This window comes from Rattus rattus, chromosome 11, assembly GCF_011064425.1.
Source record: "Rattus rattus isolate New Zealand chromosome 11, Rrattus_CSIRO_v1, whole genome shotgun sequence".
In the NCBI taxonomy this organism is placed as follows: Eukaryota; Metazoa; Chordata; class Mammalia; order Rodentia; family Muridae; genus Rattus; species Rattus rattus.
In genome coordinates this window covers 69079673-69096114 of record NC_046164.1, presented here as the reverse complement: position 1 = coordinate 69096114, position 16442 = coordinate 69079673, and the positions used below count along the sequence as shown (strand labels likewise).

The 16442-nt window shown below is 52.3% G+C and overlaps 1 protein-coding gene across 1 annotated transcript in view; it reads left to right on the top strand.

Annotated features, from left to right (window-relative positions):
* Afap1 (actin filament associated protein 1) overlaps positions 1-16442 on the top strand; it is a 108702-nt gene extending 92260 nt beyond the window's left edge. The window contains exons 12-18 of the mRNA XM_032917078.1: positions 520-637; positions 3407-3673; positions 5634-5748; positions 9529-9693; positions 11477-11667; positions 12943-13107; positions 15255-16442. Coding sequence (XP_032772969.1) covers positions 520-637; positions 3407-3673; positions 5634-5748; positions 9529-9693; positions 11477-11667; positions 12943-13107; positions 15255-15281 — 1048 coding nt within the window. The 3' untranslated portion in view covers positions 15282-16442. The remainder of the gene's footprint in view (positions 1-519; positions 638-3406; positions 3674-5633; positions 5749-9528; positions 9694-11476; positions 11668-12942; positions 13108-15254) is intronic.

Genomic DNA, 16442 nt, shown 5'->3' with positions numbered 1-16442 from the left:
TATCCCAGCAGCCCAGGCTTCTGAAGCCTTAGCATGGCTCCCCACAGCACCCTCAGAAGACCCGGGACCAGCTGAAAGTGTGCTGTGTGGCTGCCAGAGATCACAAGGGCTGGCCCGACAGTCACATGCATCCCCCAAATGGCCTGGTAGTGGTGTAGACCATGCTGCTCCCTGCCATTGGGAATGGCCAGACTACAGACAGAAAAAACTGGCTCAGGGCTGTGAGATGCCCAGCCTGTCAGAAAGAGCTGCTGTGCCCTCCCTGTGTGTGCGTGATCCTTGCTATCATGTAATTAGTGCTGGCTGGCTGGTTCCCCCCACTTGTAGGTGCTGCTGTGTGTCCCCATATAATGGCATCCGTAGTCTGTGCTGAGGCCTGTCTTTGCTCTGGGTGAGGATTGGCCCCGGTCCCTTTAAGATGCCATGTGCTGCTGCCTAAGGACCTGACATAACCTTTGGTCGCATCAGTGTACAGAGAAGCCCTGCTGGTTAACTGACATGTCCGTGTTTCTCTCTCAGCTTTATGAACAGGAGGGCAGTGTCCGCTAGCCCGTACCTGGGGAGCCTCTCCAATGGCTATGCCCATCCCAGTGGGACAGCACTACACTATGACGACGTCCCTTGTGTCAACGGCTCGGTGAGTGTCCTTCAAGAGCCAATGGTCAGTTTTGGTTGGTGACAAATTGCTGGTCAAGTCAGTCCTGGGGTGTTTACCTTCCGTCTAGTGAGATGGAGAATTAAATCACTTCCTCCCAAACCCTGGTCTCCGACATGAGCATCTGGTCATGTGACCCCCCTAGTGGACAGCTCATCTATCATTAACACGTACATCTCAGTACCCAAGAGACTGGCTAGAAGTCAATGGATTAAGTTAGAATGAATAGATGGAGCTGGGAGGATGTTCCATTTTACAGCATGGGTAAGTCAGACAGCGCAGTGTAAGTTGCCCTGATTCGGGTTCGCCCAACACAGCTGCAGCCACCATCACACGGAAGCCTTGCTGCACAATTGTTTGGCTCCTGGTACTGCCTGCTCAGTGAGCGGGTGTGGGACAGCATACGTGGGAAGCCTTGTGCTGAGAAGAGCCAGTGTGTGTCTTAGGAGTTCCTCGACCTTGGGTGATGTTTTAGACCTCCGTCCTCACCTCGAGTCCTGTCTTCGGCTTTTTCCCTGATATTCTGATGGCAGGAGCCATGATGCATTGGAAGACTTCCCAGAGTAGTGCCTGCTGTCCTTTGCTCTATAGCCCTGTGGACAGATCTTAGGGTCTATGCCTGATGAGGGCTGTGAGCAGGGATCTCAGCCCAGTCTTTGTGTCATTGTGGTCCCCAGCCCCCACCCCCAACCCAGTCTGGCTATTGCACCGTTTTCAAGGTGGGGCGTGGCCTCCCCTTATTGTGCAGACACCAGTAGCACTGGGTTGGCCCTGTTTCTGTACCCTAACATGTAGGCTCCCCACAATGGTGAGCAGTCTCTCCCAGCCTGTGGCCTCAGACAATGTCTCCACATATCCATGCACCACCTGCACATGCGTGTGTACACACAAGCACACACACATGAGCACACACACACTTACATGCCCACCATACACACACTCACATGCCCACCACACACACACATACAGAGAGAAAGAGAGAGAGAGAGAGAGAGAGAGAGAGAGAGAGAGAGAGAGAGAGAGAGAGGAGGTAAGCAAGGTGCTGCAGGGACCTAATGAGTCACACTGGGCTCACTTGTCCCCGTCACCCAGACAGTCCAGACACCATGCTGGCTGTTTCCCTCAGTGCTTCTCCCCAGATTCACCCATGGTTTCATGTGCATTTGGAAATCAGCGTTCTGCACTGAAGAATCCTCCTTACATGTACGCTCTGGTTTCCTCAGGCCTCCCCTGCTCGGGCTTCCTCAGCCTGTTTCCTGTGTGCAGGTCTCTGTTACCACGTGACTGCATTTTGGAGGCTTCATTTCCGGGTTCCATAAAGTCTAAGCTTTACGGCCTAACGCTCAGCATGTCAGAAATGCAATTCATTCTGCACCCCCTTTCTTTTTTTAAAGAAAGGGCTCTGTGCACATGCTCCAGAAACTTCTGTGGGATTGCTGTCACTGTTTACTTAGTGTTCCACATGACTTGATCCTTGCTATTTTAGGAAGATGAGAGTCAAGTACAGATCACTGTGGACCTGTGTGGCTGTCACTGAGAAACGCCCCATTCTGGCGTTTTCTACGTTGTTTTAGGTTCTCGTTTGTCTCCAGCATCACAAAAATAGATACTGATGTGGCTGCAGGAGAGACACTCCCACTCTGGGATTTTTGGGCCTTTCCTATTTTTATAACAAAGAGCTGTAATTATAGTCTGGCAGGAAGGAGCACTGCAAGGGGAGATGGGCAGAATCTATGAATTAATATTTCTTTTTATAACGCAGGGCAATTGACAAAGACCTTTGAAGCCTAAAGGGATCTGGCACTGGCTTTGTGGGGTTCCTTTGTACCTTGATGCCGGTGCTCTGGAATCCCTGTGTCCTGTGACGTGGCTTTGAGCTGTTAACTCTTTGTCCAGGTCGTCAGCTTGCACAATGCCATTGTCCCATGCAAAGGCTGAGGCACCCTGCATCCTGTGATGACTTGAATTCTGTCATCAGCAGACTCTTTGGGCTGCGACATTCTCTTCAGATGCTCGAGTGTGGGAGTTAGATTGCGTTGACCTTCCCGGTGAATTTGCTGGCCCCAAGGGCAGCATGGATGAGCCCAGGATGCTTTTTATTCCAGACATGTTCCTCTATCAGAGCCTGCCGCTCTCTGATACAGTGTGTGGCCATAAGCTTGGCTTTGGTCAGCTCCGCCTCTCCCTAGTTGTGTGAGCTGCTGTTGCCTCAGTTTCCCCTGATTGCTAAGTAGACTCTGTGATAAATCAGCCAGTGTGCAGAGCACAGCAGGCACTCTGGCTCTTGACCATGACCTCACACACCTTCCTGTGCAGCACGGAGCCCCAGGCTCTGCCCAACACACCTGACCTCACTTCCTATGCACCAGGGAACTTTCAAACTCCAGGTCGCTAGAGCTGGTAATGTCAGCTCAGCCCTCTTCATTTTGTAAAACAAAACAGAAACGTCATGATCCGATGACTCTGGGAACAATTTCAGGACAGAGAAATCTTTCTATGACTTCAAAGGCAAAGGGGGCTTTAATGAAGTAGCCCATAGCTGTGGGAGATGTGCCTGCCGTGTGGGGTGTGTGTGTGTGTGTGTGTGTGTGTGTGTGTGTGTGTGTGTGTGTGTGTGTGTGTGTTTACGCACACGCGGGTGCACGTGTGTGCGACTGGTTATGAAGAGTGTTGGGGGACTGCTAACATCTCGCTATGCTGATCTTCTCTGTTCTCGTCTGGCCACTAACAAGCAGGCTGTATGTGTTGCAGTGGGACATGGATGGCGGCTTTCCTGGCTGTGGGAGCAGAGGCCCAGTGGAAGAGGTGCTTTATGATAACGCAGGCCTCTACGATAACTTGCCATCGCCGACAATCTTTGCTCGCTCCTCTCCTGCTGACCGGAGGGCATCTCGGCCACCCACTGACAGGCTGTCCTCTAACCACTACAAATCCCCCACCTCCTGCAGCCCACCCTGCTCCCCATCTGTCACTAACACCTCTTCTGTGGGGAGGGCGTCTCTCGGGCTGCACTCCCAGGTACAGACTGTGTTCCCAAACTCCCCGACATCCGTGGACCTGTGGTGACCATGTGCTCACCACCTCACACACACCAAAGTGTCACGTAGTCTTCAGCCATGGCCTAATTGACAGCCACTGAGGGACTAGAGAGATATTTGTGGCCAGCTCCCAGATTGTCTCCCAGAATTTCTCAGTACATTTTGAGAATTATGTCAGAGATTATAAAAAGAGGCCATGTCACTTTCCAGAAAATTCTAGAATGGCATTATAGTTTATCTTGGGTATACGTTAGCAAGGATTGCCCCCAGGGAGGTGGTTACTTCCTGTCTGTAAATATGACCAGCACCATTTCGAGAACCAGGGCGTCGTCAGGGAGAGGATGACGTGTGCTCTACAGGAAGGCTCTGATTCTGAGTGGCAGACAGGCTTGAGGCCAAACTCTTGCTCTCCCACTCTCTGTGACGTGCCTCAGCTTACCTGAGCGGACACTAACTGCGTCCATGAATTTTTAACCAAGTGTACTCTTCATTTGTATACTCTTGTCCACTCTGCCTGGAGTCCTGGGTTCCTCATGTAAGGAACACTCTGAAAAGAGAAAGCAAGAGGCCATGCTTTCTGCATTCTGCCCCATTCTTTGGGCGGTTTTGAGAAAATAACAGACACCAGGCAGGGTTAGTAGTGACTCACGCTTGCACCTCCAGACATTGTTTTGTCGGAACAGACACAGAAGACTTGCTGTGTTAGCACAGTTATACAGACCCCCCTGCCCCCGGAGAGTCTGACTTCTGATGGGAGGGGTGTGGACCACTGGCTGAGTGACCAGCTGAGCACCCTTGGCCTCTTAGAGTTTCTCGAGGATCCCCGCCCAGACTGGGCCATTGTAGCCTATCTGCTTAACTATCCATTTACTGATAGCATAGCTGTCTTTGGCTAGCTTGGTACATCCACCACCTGTGCATTGGGATTGACCCCTTGCTGGTCAGGTATCACGTGATGCTATCACAGTTGTTTACCCTAGTCTCCGTTTCAAACAGGAAACAGTCCCAGGCTGAATTCTAGTGCCTTGGCATGTCACATCCTTGTGTGGCCATTGTGTGGGGGAGCATACACTACCAGAGAGGACCTGGATGCCACCTTGTGCATGGCTTGTGCAGTGTCCCTTAGAGTCCTGTGAGAGGCGTCAGTGTCTTTATATTTTTAAGTAAGCAAGCAGAGGTTCAGGAAGTTTCGAAGGGCTAGCTTAGGTTCTTCTAAATGACAAGCCAGAATTGCAGCTAGATCTCTATGCAGCTCCACACTGGGCCCCCAACATGAGAGGCAGGCGGTGGGAGGTGGGGAGGTGGGGAGAATGACAGGGCCTGGGTGTCAAGTTCCTTCTGTGTCAAGCTCAGTGCCTGGCTTGCAGTGTCACCTGCCAGATATGGAGCTGTGGCTTGCAGAAGTTGGGCGAGCAGAGGACTGTTGAACCTTTTTAAGCTCATAGCTGGTCAAGACTTGGTCTTTATGTGTTTATGCTATTCCTATATATGTGTCTCTTACATCCTTCCATCAGATCCAAACAGAGGTTATGCATCTCATTATTATATCACTCGGTTAAAGGCCAGAACCTCCCTGCAGAACCAGGCCTTTCCACTGGAAGCAGTCCCCTTATGGAAAAGTCACCTAGCTCTAGAAATTCAGGTTCACAGGTTCTCAGAGGGTATTACATGGTCATTCAGAGCTGCTTTCTGATCTGCGCTTAAGGCCCCGGTAGAAACATAACATCCCTCCCAGTGCAGACGTCATGGTAGGCCTGGGTATCCAGCCCTCAGTGCTAGGATGACAAGGCAGCCCGGTGACTGGGGAGCAGATTGGTTTCCTTTGTCCTCTGACCATGCCAGCAGGTCCTACTTAAAAGTCAGAGACTAGAAGAAATAACTTTAGGCAACAGGGTGCTTTTCTTCGATTATTTTTAATTTTCTCTCGTGTGTTTTGACAGTTGAAGAGCAAAAAACCTCCGGTGTCATCTAATGGGCTTCCTGTGAAGGGGAAGGCTCCCAGCAGCCAGCAAAAAAAGGTGGAATCTGCGGGGGGCGTGAGGCGCACAGCATCAAGTGAGTTCCCCCTCTGGGTCCTCTTTCTGCTTTGGTGCAGTTTGCCAACTTGAGATTGAATGAGCCACTCCTGCAGCAGATGCCGGACTTGGGGGTGTGCTGGGAGGTGGGACAGTGTGCATTCCTCACCCCCTCTTCACCTGCCAGGGTCTCTAACCCAGCCTCTAACCCCTGTTGGCTTCCTAATATATCATTCAAACTTGAGGCACTGGGCCTGTGGTCCGGAGACTCTAGTTTGTGTCCCTAGAACACCATTGACAACTCATGTAAACTCTGAATACATCTCCTTCCTCTGTCAGACGTGCAGAGAGTCGACCGCTGTGGTTGATGCAGTGGGAACGGGGATGCTGGGCACCCAAACCAAAGCCCCCAAATGCTCAAGGGCACAGGAGGCCTTGCTACTTCTATGCAGATCACAGTCCACAGCCAGCGTCTTCTACTCCCGCAGGTCTCTGACAGCTGTATAGTCAGTGTAGATGCTATGCACCCCGTTATGCAGATGAGGGGTGAGCCCCAGGGAAGTGCAGGAGAGCCAGAGGTCTCACAGCAGGCCAGCCACTGAGCTAGGATGTGGGCCAGGCTTCCAGACTGCAGAGCCAGCTGTACTAGCAGGCAGGGAGAGCACAGCCTGCCTGAGCATCCAGCAGCCCTCTTCCATCGGCAGCTAGATCTGGGTGTGCTGGCACCTGGAGTTGGTGTTTGCCCTGCCCAGCTGCATTGCGTGATCTACCATTCAGCCAGCCAGCCTGTGGGACTTATTCACTCAGGATGCTCACTTGTTGCTGGGGATGCAATGGGAAGACCATGCCAGCTTAGAAAAGCAGGCCTAAGGACTGCATGGGGCTCTGCAGCTCCTGGAGCTCCTCCATCAGTCTGCGTCATGCAAATCATGACAAGGAGCTCCTCCATCAGTCTGGGTCAAGGGAGTGTCTATGCCAAATCATGCCATGCCAACCACTACTGGGGGTTCCTACTTGAGCCTTCCAGTCTGCAGCCATGCAGTTGATAGATCAGCTTCCATGATAGTGTGGATAAGGCTTCACCTGGGGGACCTCCATTCCTACTTGGTACAGGAGAGAAAAGGCCCCAGACCTACTGGCATCCATTGTAGGGTCAGAGTGCACAAGGACACAGAAAGGCTGTCACCTTCCATGGTCAAAGTATGGATGAGCCTTGGGCCTTCAGCAACATTTGGCTATGTCGGCCCCAGGGAACCTATGAGTTCTCGATAGGAGTCTGCCTAGGCCTCTGCTTTCAAACCTGCATTTCAGATAGGTCTGTCAGGAGTCTGTCTGGCTGAGTGTCCTCATTGCCACTGACTTCCCCTGCCCTCTCTCTGTGTAATTTCATTCCCGATGCCTTGGATGTGCTCACACTCTTGTTCTTAGTGTTGTTTGTGCAGGGAGGTGCAGGAGCCAGAGGGATGTGTTGGCCTAAAATGCCTTGTTAAGCAAGATCTGAATCCCACGCGGGCTCCCTCGGCCTGGTGTTTCTCACGGCCCTCTGCTCGCTTCATTTTATGGATGATTTATCCCAGTATCTGGTGGGACCTTCTGCAGGGAATGTTTTATTAACTTTGGTGACATCTAATGGAAACAAAAGAGAAAAATAATTGCCTCCTGCGCTTCTGCAGAGTTCAGCCGATCGCATTACAGTTGTACGGAGTTTATTGCATAGGGACCAAATCGCGGGGAAATTTATAAGCTGTCGTCCGTAGGTTTGTTGGGGGACATATTGGTTTAGACAGTGGAGTTTGCACAGTTTAGCATGGAATTTTCTGGAAGTGCCTTGGTTTCAGGAGATGGGTTATTCTTGGGCTGAGGACCAGGCAGTGTCATCCTGTGGCGGTCTTGGGGAGGGAAAGGATGCTGACTGGACACGGGAGAGTACACGTCTCCATGAACAGGGTACGCTGTTGAAGAAGCGATGGCAGAACCAGCTCAGGGCAGGAGCTGTGTGAGCAGGACTAAGGAGTCAGCCAAGACTGATCGCCATGGGGCCACCCCAGGCACATAGTTATCTGTGTGTGCACATAGTTATCTGTGTGTGCACATAGTTATCTGTGTGTGCACCTTCAAAGACACACGCAACAGCCCTCGTCCCTCCATGGCTTCTACTCTGAAACAGATAGACATGCAGACAGGCAGCGACAGACGGACAGGCAGGGTCCAGCTACCCTTGGAGCTGATGGGTGTGTAGGTAGCACAGAGACTATAGAGATGGTAAAAGCAACGTCAGGGTCAGCAGGCCTTGGCCAGTCATGTGAGCATCTCCTGCCCCTCATCATCTTTTCCAGGGAGTTTTTTTCCTAAAGTCCTATCGGACTGCTCTAAGTTCCTGCCTTGACTTCCCCACAATAACCCACCGCAGCCTGAAACTGTAATCCAGGCTGAAGAGACTGTGGGGCCTGAGGTCAACACTGTGTGAATCGCTAGGTACTGGTTGCCAGGATTCTGGGTTTCCCCCCAAAGCATTTACTTATTTACACAGTCACTGTTCAGTCATTAAATTTTAACAGCTACTTATACAGGACTCAGTTGGGTAGTTACTTTAAGTGCTTTATAACTATTAATTGACTTTTTATAGCTGCCTGTGAATGGCCTGCTCTTATCCCCATTTCACAGGAGGAGAAACTGAGGGACAGATCCATTCTAGGTTATGGGGCTCCAAGTTTGTCTTCTAAATAGTGGGTCTCCAAGCACCACGTGCTGCCTTTCTGTCATTTTTATTTGCTGGAGAAGCTTCCCCCTCCCCTAGAACCTCAGACCAAGGAGATGTCTTCCCTCTAGCCAGGGGAAGGCTAAGAACAGATGTGGGAGTGAAGAGAGGCATTGTATATAGAAAGGACTCCTATAAACTCTAGGAGGGTTTTGGGTCTTTTCCTGCATGTTTTGCTTACATGTCTGTCTGTCCACCATGTGTATGCCTAGTGAGCAAGGAGGGCAGAGGGGGTTTGGATGCCCTGGAACTGGAGTTCAGATGATTAGGAGCTGTCATGGACTTGAATTCTGGTTCTCCAGGAGAGCAGCCAGTTCTCTTAACCATGGAGCCCTCCCTCCAGCCCCAGTAGAGGTTGTTGTTGACAGTAACAGATTCTAGCTTCATTTCTTTTGCTGTAACAAATACTCCAACAAACGCAATTTTAGGAAAGACAGAGTTTCTTTGTCTGATGGTTATAGGTTACAGTCACAGGTTACAGTGTATCCTGGGAAAGTCAGAGCAGGTGCTTAAAGCAGCCAGTGGCTTCTCATCCACAGTCAGGAGTGGAGAGAAGAAATACATGGTTACCTCCCTGATGTCCAGCACTCGGCATACCAGGGCCTCATGATATGTGCCACCCACAGTCAGGGTGTAAAAATGCAGGATATAATATTCAAGACACTCCCTCATGGACATGGACACAGGCCAATCTGATCCAGGTAATTCCTCCTTAAGACTCTTTCCCCAGATGGTTCTAGATTCTATCTGGTTGACAGAACTGTCCAGGTCACTGCCTTGCCAGGTTCCAGAATCGCCACTCTGAGCCTTATTGACAATTATTTGAAAGCTGATGCCCTGTGGGGAGGAACACTGACGGGACTCCTCAGTATTCTGTCTCTATTTGTGAGCATGCAGATCAAAGGATTTGAGGATTTGAGGCAAGTCGAGAGTCTCTGCTCCAAGCCCCCCCTTCCTGTTAGGACTGGCCAGGAGCAGCTCTGTGGTATCCCGAGCGCTGCTGACCACAAGCATGGGCGGCCCAACTCCTCTGGTTGAGCTAACTGTGTGCTCCTTGCTCAGATGCCGAGCAGTACAAATACGGTAAGAACCGGGTAGAAGCAGATGCCAAGCGGTTACAGTCCAAAGAGGAAGAGCTACTGAAGAGAAAAGAGGCCCTGCGGAACAGGCTGGCACAGCTCCGGAAAGAGAGGAAGGACCTGAGGGCTGCCATTGAAGTGAATGCAGGTATGGGGGACTTGGCCCTGATGGCCCATGTGCCTGTGTCCACTGGAGTTCTCGAATCCATTCAACTAACCCTAGGATCCATGGGCCGAGGCCGCCTCTTTAGCCTTGCCTCCTGGAGTGTCGACCTTGTGGGGGAGCCTGGGGCAGCCCAGGGTTGGCTCAGTGGTGCCACCATAGGCAAGGACTGTGCCCTGGCCCCAACTGCACAGTGAGACTCCGGCAATTTCAACCTCCGGAGCTGACAGCCAAGGTTGGCAGATTTTGTTCCTTGTCTGAGGTGACTCAGTGGGGCTTCTGTAGAAGAAGCAGCCAAGGGGTCTGAGAGGTTTTCTCAGATCTCTGCCAAGGTCAAGCAGCTCTCTTCTCCCAGAAGGGCCTAGGGGGAAGCAAGGCTGCACCGGGGTTTAAGGACCAGAGAAAAGGCCTATGGTAGTGATCCCGAAAGAGGGGCAGTGAACAAGGACAGCTGTCAGGGGAGTGGTGTCTAGAGACGGGTAGTACCCAGGCACAGGCTAGGCCTTGTTCTTGCCAGACCTCCTAGATAGAAGCTTACACGTCCCTCTGGTCCTGGCCAGCGCCCCCACGGGGCCAAGGTTTTTCATATTTTCTACTAGCTCAGGAGAAGGGGGCTGTGCAGTGGATGGGGAGCCCAGAAGGCTTCAATGTAGGCAGAGGCTGGTGCATATGCTCATCATAGTTAACCAGAACTGAACTCTGTCTGAATTAAGGCTGTTCAGGGAAGTGATTTTGGGGGTGGGGACAGAGAACAAGAAGGGGGGTAAAGGTGAGCCCATGAGGATAATTTGTGGGAGCCGGTTGGGTAAGGTGTCAATATCAGGCTGCTGGAGAGGGATGAAGACCCCCGGATCTATGACATGCAGGGAGCAGTGCATATCAGGCAGCTTGTCTACCTGTCTGTGTAAGTCACAGGACAGAGATGCAGAAAGGCCCAGCTCTGCCCTGAGAGGCCAGGCTCCCTGTGCCCTGTGCTTTGCTCACTTCCGTGGCTCACTTTTCTTCTCTGTCCATCTCTGTGCATTTTCTGCCCATGTCGATCATCATAACAAATTTCAAAGAGATGAGTTTACTGCCAAACCATGGAGAACTATGTGCCAATCCTACAGAGATATGGGCAATGTTTTGTGACCAGGAAGTATATACAATTGTCTTAGGGTTTTACTGCTGTGAACAGGCACCATGACCAAAGCAACTCTTATAAAGGCAACATTTAACTGAGGGTGGATTACAGGTTCAGTCCACCATCATCAAGGTGGGAGCATGGCAGCACCCAGGCAGGCATGGTGCAGGAGGAGCTGAGAATTCAACATCTTGTTTCAAAGGCAAACAAGAGAAGACTGGCTTCCAGGCAGCTAGGACAAGGGCCTTAAAAGCCCACACCCACAGGGACACACTTCCTCCAGCAAGGCCACACCCACTCCAACAAAGCCATATCTCCAAATAGTGCCATTCCCTGGACCAAGTATATTTAAACCATCACAGCAATAGACCACAAGTAACTGGTAGATTTGAGACCTCTCCTTATTCCACTTCCTAGTCAGTGTCACCTTTGGACACCATGTCCTTTAAGTGAGTGTCATGAGGCCCCATGGGCTGTGTAGGATTATGTTTGACTCCTGCCCCTAATCTCACACAGCAACAGGTTATTAGGGAAAGATCTGGGCTCTGCGGGAGGCAGTTGGGCTGGAGCATTGTGGGGAAGACCTAGCAGAACTCAGCTAGGTCGGCCCCTCTATGCGGTGACCATGTGTTCCTGGGATTTCAGGCAGGAAGACCCAGGTGGCCCTGGAGGACAAGTTGAAGAGGTTGGAGGAAGAGTGCAAGCAGAGGGAGGCAGAGCGGGTCAGCCTGGAGCTGGAGCTGACGGAGGTCAAGGAGAGCCTGAAGAAGGCCTTGGCGGGTGGCGTCACCCTAGGACTGGCTATCGAGCCCAAGTCAGGGACATCAAGCCCACAGGTGAGTGTCAAGGCACAGCACACAGAAGTGCTCCATGGTCTCTCAGGTAGCATGTTCACCACCATGGGTGGTGTCAGCCTAATGTTCCCACTGTGTATGGAGACACTGATGTCTCTTATGTTCACTGGGGTACTTAAAGTCCAGTACTGAGTCCTCCTCTGCATGGTCAGGTGTCACAGGCAAGCTCTTCTACCTTTTGTCCGGTCTGACTTGACACCAGCTTGCTAGGCAGGGACTTGCTCTCACGCTGACAATACTGCCGGGTGTCTGGAAGCTGCAGTGTCACCTGTCAAGTCTGAGCTCTTACTTTCAATCATGGCTCCTTCCTCATTGTCACCTGACTCAGCCACTGAGACTTGCTGTTGTCCCCAACTGTCCCCTGGCCAGGAGTAAGCATGGCCTTCAGAAGCTCAGGAATGGGTGCTCATGTCTCCTGTGTCTCCTGAGGGTCCTCTCCATACCCTGGGCTTGCCTCCTGCGTTGGTGACAGCATTATGTATAATTGTAGACTTGGAGGAGTGGCTTGTTTGGCAGGTCCTTCTGCTACAGACACCTATTGCCTGACCATCTCCAGAGACAGGGGCCTTTATTCTGTCTTTGCACTAGTGACCACACCCACTTCAGAGTCGACGCAGCCTCTGAAGATGTCCAAGGAACGGTGTATGCTGCCAAAACTGAGCAGGGAGCACTCCGGTCACAACCCTTCACAGGGCTTCTTGGGCTGATGTTGCTCTCAAACAACACCCTGCACATCCCAAGTGTCATTCACAGTGCTGTGCTTTCTCAGCGGACCCTTAGCAATCCTCTGCGGAAGCGCTGGCGAGCCAAGTCAGACCCGAGGCAGCCGAGGAGATAAGTTGCTTCATTCTAAGGTTTCCAAAAATTTCTCTCTGGCATCGGCAAAGTGGGAGTGGTCACAGACCCAGGATCGCTTGGGGCCCGTTCATCGTCCCAGGATACCAAGCTCATGCTGCCTGCCACTGGAAGTTTCTGCTGCCAGGTCTGACCCTCTCAGGGGCAGGCAGCTCCAGGAAACATTTGCAGACTTAGGTAGCATCACATTGATGGGCAGGTGAGAGAGGTAGTTAGGGTAGGAGTGTGGGTTCGAATCCGGCCTCCTGGTCTTCCACCCCTCTGAAGGTGCTCCGAGGATCAGGTGGTCCTTCCTAGTTCAGCCTATTTTCAGATCTATTTCTTCCTTACGAAACCGTTTCTCCCTGGGAAATGCCAGTGGCTGAGAACCACCCCTCACGCAGGCTCTCCTCTCATTGACAGTCTCCAGTGTTTCGGCATCGGACTCTGGAAAACTCCCCCATCTCCAGCTGTGATACAAGCGATGCTGAGGGGCCTTTGCCTGTGAACAGTGCGGCCGTCCTGAAGAAGAGCCAGCCGTCCTCCAGCAGCTCCCCTTGCCGTGGGCACGTGCTGCAGAAGGCCAAGGTGAGCCCCCTGGCAGGGCCAGGTACCTGAGCTCCAAGTGAACCCCACTGCACTTGGCACTCAGTCTTCTGCCAGAGGCATGGAGCTCCTCTCACAGCCCCCCCAACACCCTCAGGGACTGTGGTTCAAAGATAGCCACCAAACCTGAACTCCCACAGATCCACGTCACCTCAGAAATGAGCAAGACGCCCACCCCCGGGGCTTGTGTTCTTTGGGCAACACAGACTGGGCATCGTGACCCCGATATCCTTCCTAGCACTTACCTGCAACAAAGAAAGGGAAAAAAAAAGCCAGGAAAACATTTTTCCCCCCAGGCTGTCTCCCAGCACCCTGGCCATCAACTCAGGGCCCCTCCTCTCCCTGCAGTCAGGAAGAGGAGACACCAACTTTTGCCACGATTAAATCCTGGGGGTTCTCAAAGCATAATTTCTAGATGATCAGAGCCAGAGCTTCTTGCCCGTGGTAACGGAAGCATCTGGAAAGGAATGGCATCATAGCAGTAGCAGGTGGAACTGAGCGGGCCTGGGGATGGGACATGAGTCCAGATGGTGTCCTTCTGTCCTGAAGGTGAAGGAGCTTCTGTCTCCAGGCCATGTAGTGATGGCATTGATGTGTTGGTCATTCAGCAGGCCATGCCCCTTCCTCAGGAGCTGCAGGCGTATTGCTTCCAGCTGGACAAATTTCATGTAGGGGAAGGACGGTGCTAGGCTCTTGGGTGTCCTGGGATGCTGCCAGAGGTTGTGCTTGCCCCTCAGCCCCTCAGCGTGTGCTTCCCCAGCAAGCATGCTTTCTGGAAGGCTTCACGGTCAAGTGGTTACTGAGCTGGCATTCCAGTGGCTTTCCTGCACACCCCTCAGGCCTCCCTAATCTATAGTCTAACTCTCCTTCTTAGAGGACCATTTTACCTAAGCCGTGTTAGAATGGAGCAGCGTGATGCCCCTCCCGGTGTCTTTACCATCAGAGAAGGGGTCAGAAGCTGAGCCGTGCTATGAAAGAAAGGCTCCCTTGGCCCAGGCTGTTCAACTTTGTCCCCTTCTGATGGCGAACACGAAGCCTGTGACCGTCGGTATGAGACACAGACAACTTCATACAGTTCCTGTACAGCACAGGAGGGCTTCTGGTGCCAGCCGTAGCCAGGACACAGACAGGAGGTGTGGAGGTTCTCGTCACTGCAGCTTATCTCTGACACAGCCTCAGGAGTGGACTTGAGGAGAATGACCCCTGGGGTCAGAAGGGCCCCACAAGCTTGGGGGTGTGTGGGGGGGAACATGCTGACTAGGCTAAACATTCTCTTGATGTTTCTAGAATCAAAAGTTCACGTGTCATTAATGGCTGCTGGCATAGCACTGGCAGAAATAAGAACCCTAATGGAGCAGTTGGCAGAATCAGGAACACTCAGGCAGGGCTGGATTGGTGGCTTGGCTCTGTGGAGGAGAATGCCTAGCCAGGTCCCCATCTCATTCTCCACAGATACCTCCATGATGACTGAGAATAGGTGCTGAGAGCTTCACGTCTGAGGGCATCGTGCAGGGTCTGCTACCGCACCCCCCCACCGTCCCCATCCCCCCACTGCCCCCCTCACTCCCCCCCAGCAGCTGCTGTGTCCGCTTCACCCATCCAGCCACCTGTCACCCACTCTCTTGTGGTAAAAGAAACAGAGCTAACCCGACCTATTAATAGTGCATTCCCATGTGTGTCCCACCTCTGGAATTCCATCTTCCTAGATGAAACACCAAAACACCAATGCCACCTTCTTCCCTTGCCCCAGGCGTATACCGTGACACTGTTTATCTCTGTGAGCTTGGCTGCCTCGGGCTTCCATGTAAATAGGCTCACTCAGATGATATGTAGTCCTTACTTAATGATATCCCAGCCATCTGCTCTCCCTGCCTTGTTCAGCCCGATGAGTGTCCCATGTCTGCAGGGGCCACATTTACCTATTTGCTCCTCTTGGGTATTTGGGTTAGCTTTATCTCTGGCTGGCGACCTGGAGGTGGATGGCTAGATAATTCTTTTGTTCAGGGAGAGCCTGCATTCTGTTGTCTGTGTCTGAGTCCCCACACTGTAAATCTCAAAGGCTCTTGGGACATAGCGGCTTACGGTAGCCAGTACCAGACCGCCTGAGTTCACACACCTCTCTTCTCCAGGAGTGGGAGCTGAAGAATGGAACATAGAGGGAGCCCAGCCACACCCAGAGACTGTGTACTGCCACCAGCCTTGCATGTGACACGTGCGCCTCCCAAAGTGGCCCGAGCATGACTGCAGAAGTTTAGACCGAGTCTGACGCTGACCCTTGGCTGGCTTGCGTGCACGCTTTCTACTGTACGACGGTGCCCTTTAGGAAAGTTTACTTTAAAACTTTGGTGTCCAAATTTACTTGTTAAGAAGCAGAAATGAAAGGGATTGACAAGCGGTTTTGAAGCACCCTCTAGCAGATGGGGTGGTTCTGAGGACCTCAGCTCAGTCCCAACCTGCAGCCCACGGACCGTGCGCCCCTGTGAGACGGGGTGGGCCGAGCCTTCCCCCTGTGCGGTCAGAGCTGCATACCTCACCCTGTTTGCCAGAGGGTCCTACTCTGCAACAGCAGCATGAGCTCCTGTGTCTCTGCATACACACCCCTCCTCCTCCCCTCCCCACCCCCTCTCCCTTCCCCTCCCCTCCCCTTCCCTTCCTGTCCCCTGTCACTGGAGGTGAAGCCATGAGGAATAGTGCTGTGAAGCGACTTTAAGATTCAGTTTTGGTTTTGGACAAGCCTTTTGTCACCAGGATAGAGATGTTGTCATTCTTTTTACCAGGGTTTTTCATGTTTGTTTTAAAGAAAATGCCCCTGCCCTGCCCCTTTTCATCATGTGCTGTGCTTGGACCTTAAGGACTTTTCAGAGACCCTGTTTCCTTCCCACTGTATGATGTACTTTGAGAGGCTGCACAGAGCTTTCAGTCCTTGGCTAGCATGTACCCCCTTCTCCTGACCTGAGACCCCAGCTTCCCAGGCAGGGGCTCCTGAGCCCAGGAAGCACAGCGGCCACCATCTGCCTGTGGGTGTAACAGAGCAGGTTCTAGAACCTGTAGTTTAACCTGGCCCGTCTGTGAACAAAGACGATCCTTCCAGAGCTCCTTCTTCAATTTACAGTCGAAGCTGTAGATCAGGGTGCACTCACATGCCGCGGTTCGGATTGCATGGGCCCTTCCCACTCTCCCGTCTGCCTCTGCATTTCATAGGATCGTTCAGCTGCTCGGGATGCACCGTCTGCAGGTCATGGGGGCTAGCCTCTACCCTAGGAGTTTGAGAGTCAAACTGGCTTTGGGAACTTCCAGAGTGCAGTGCGAACCTCTCC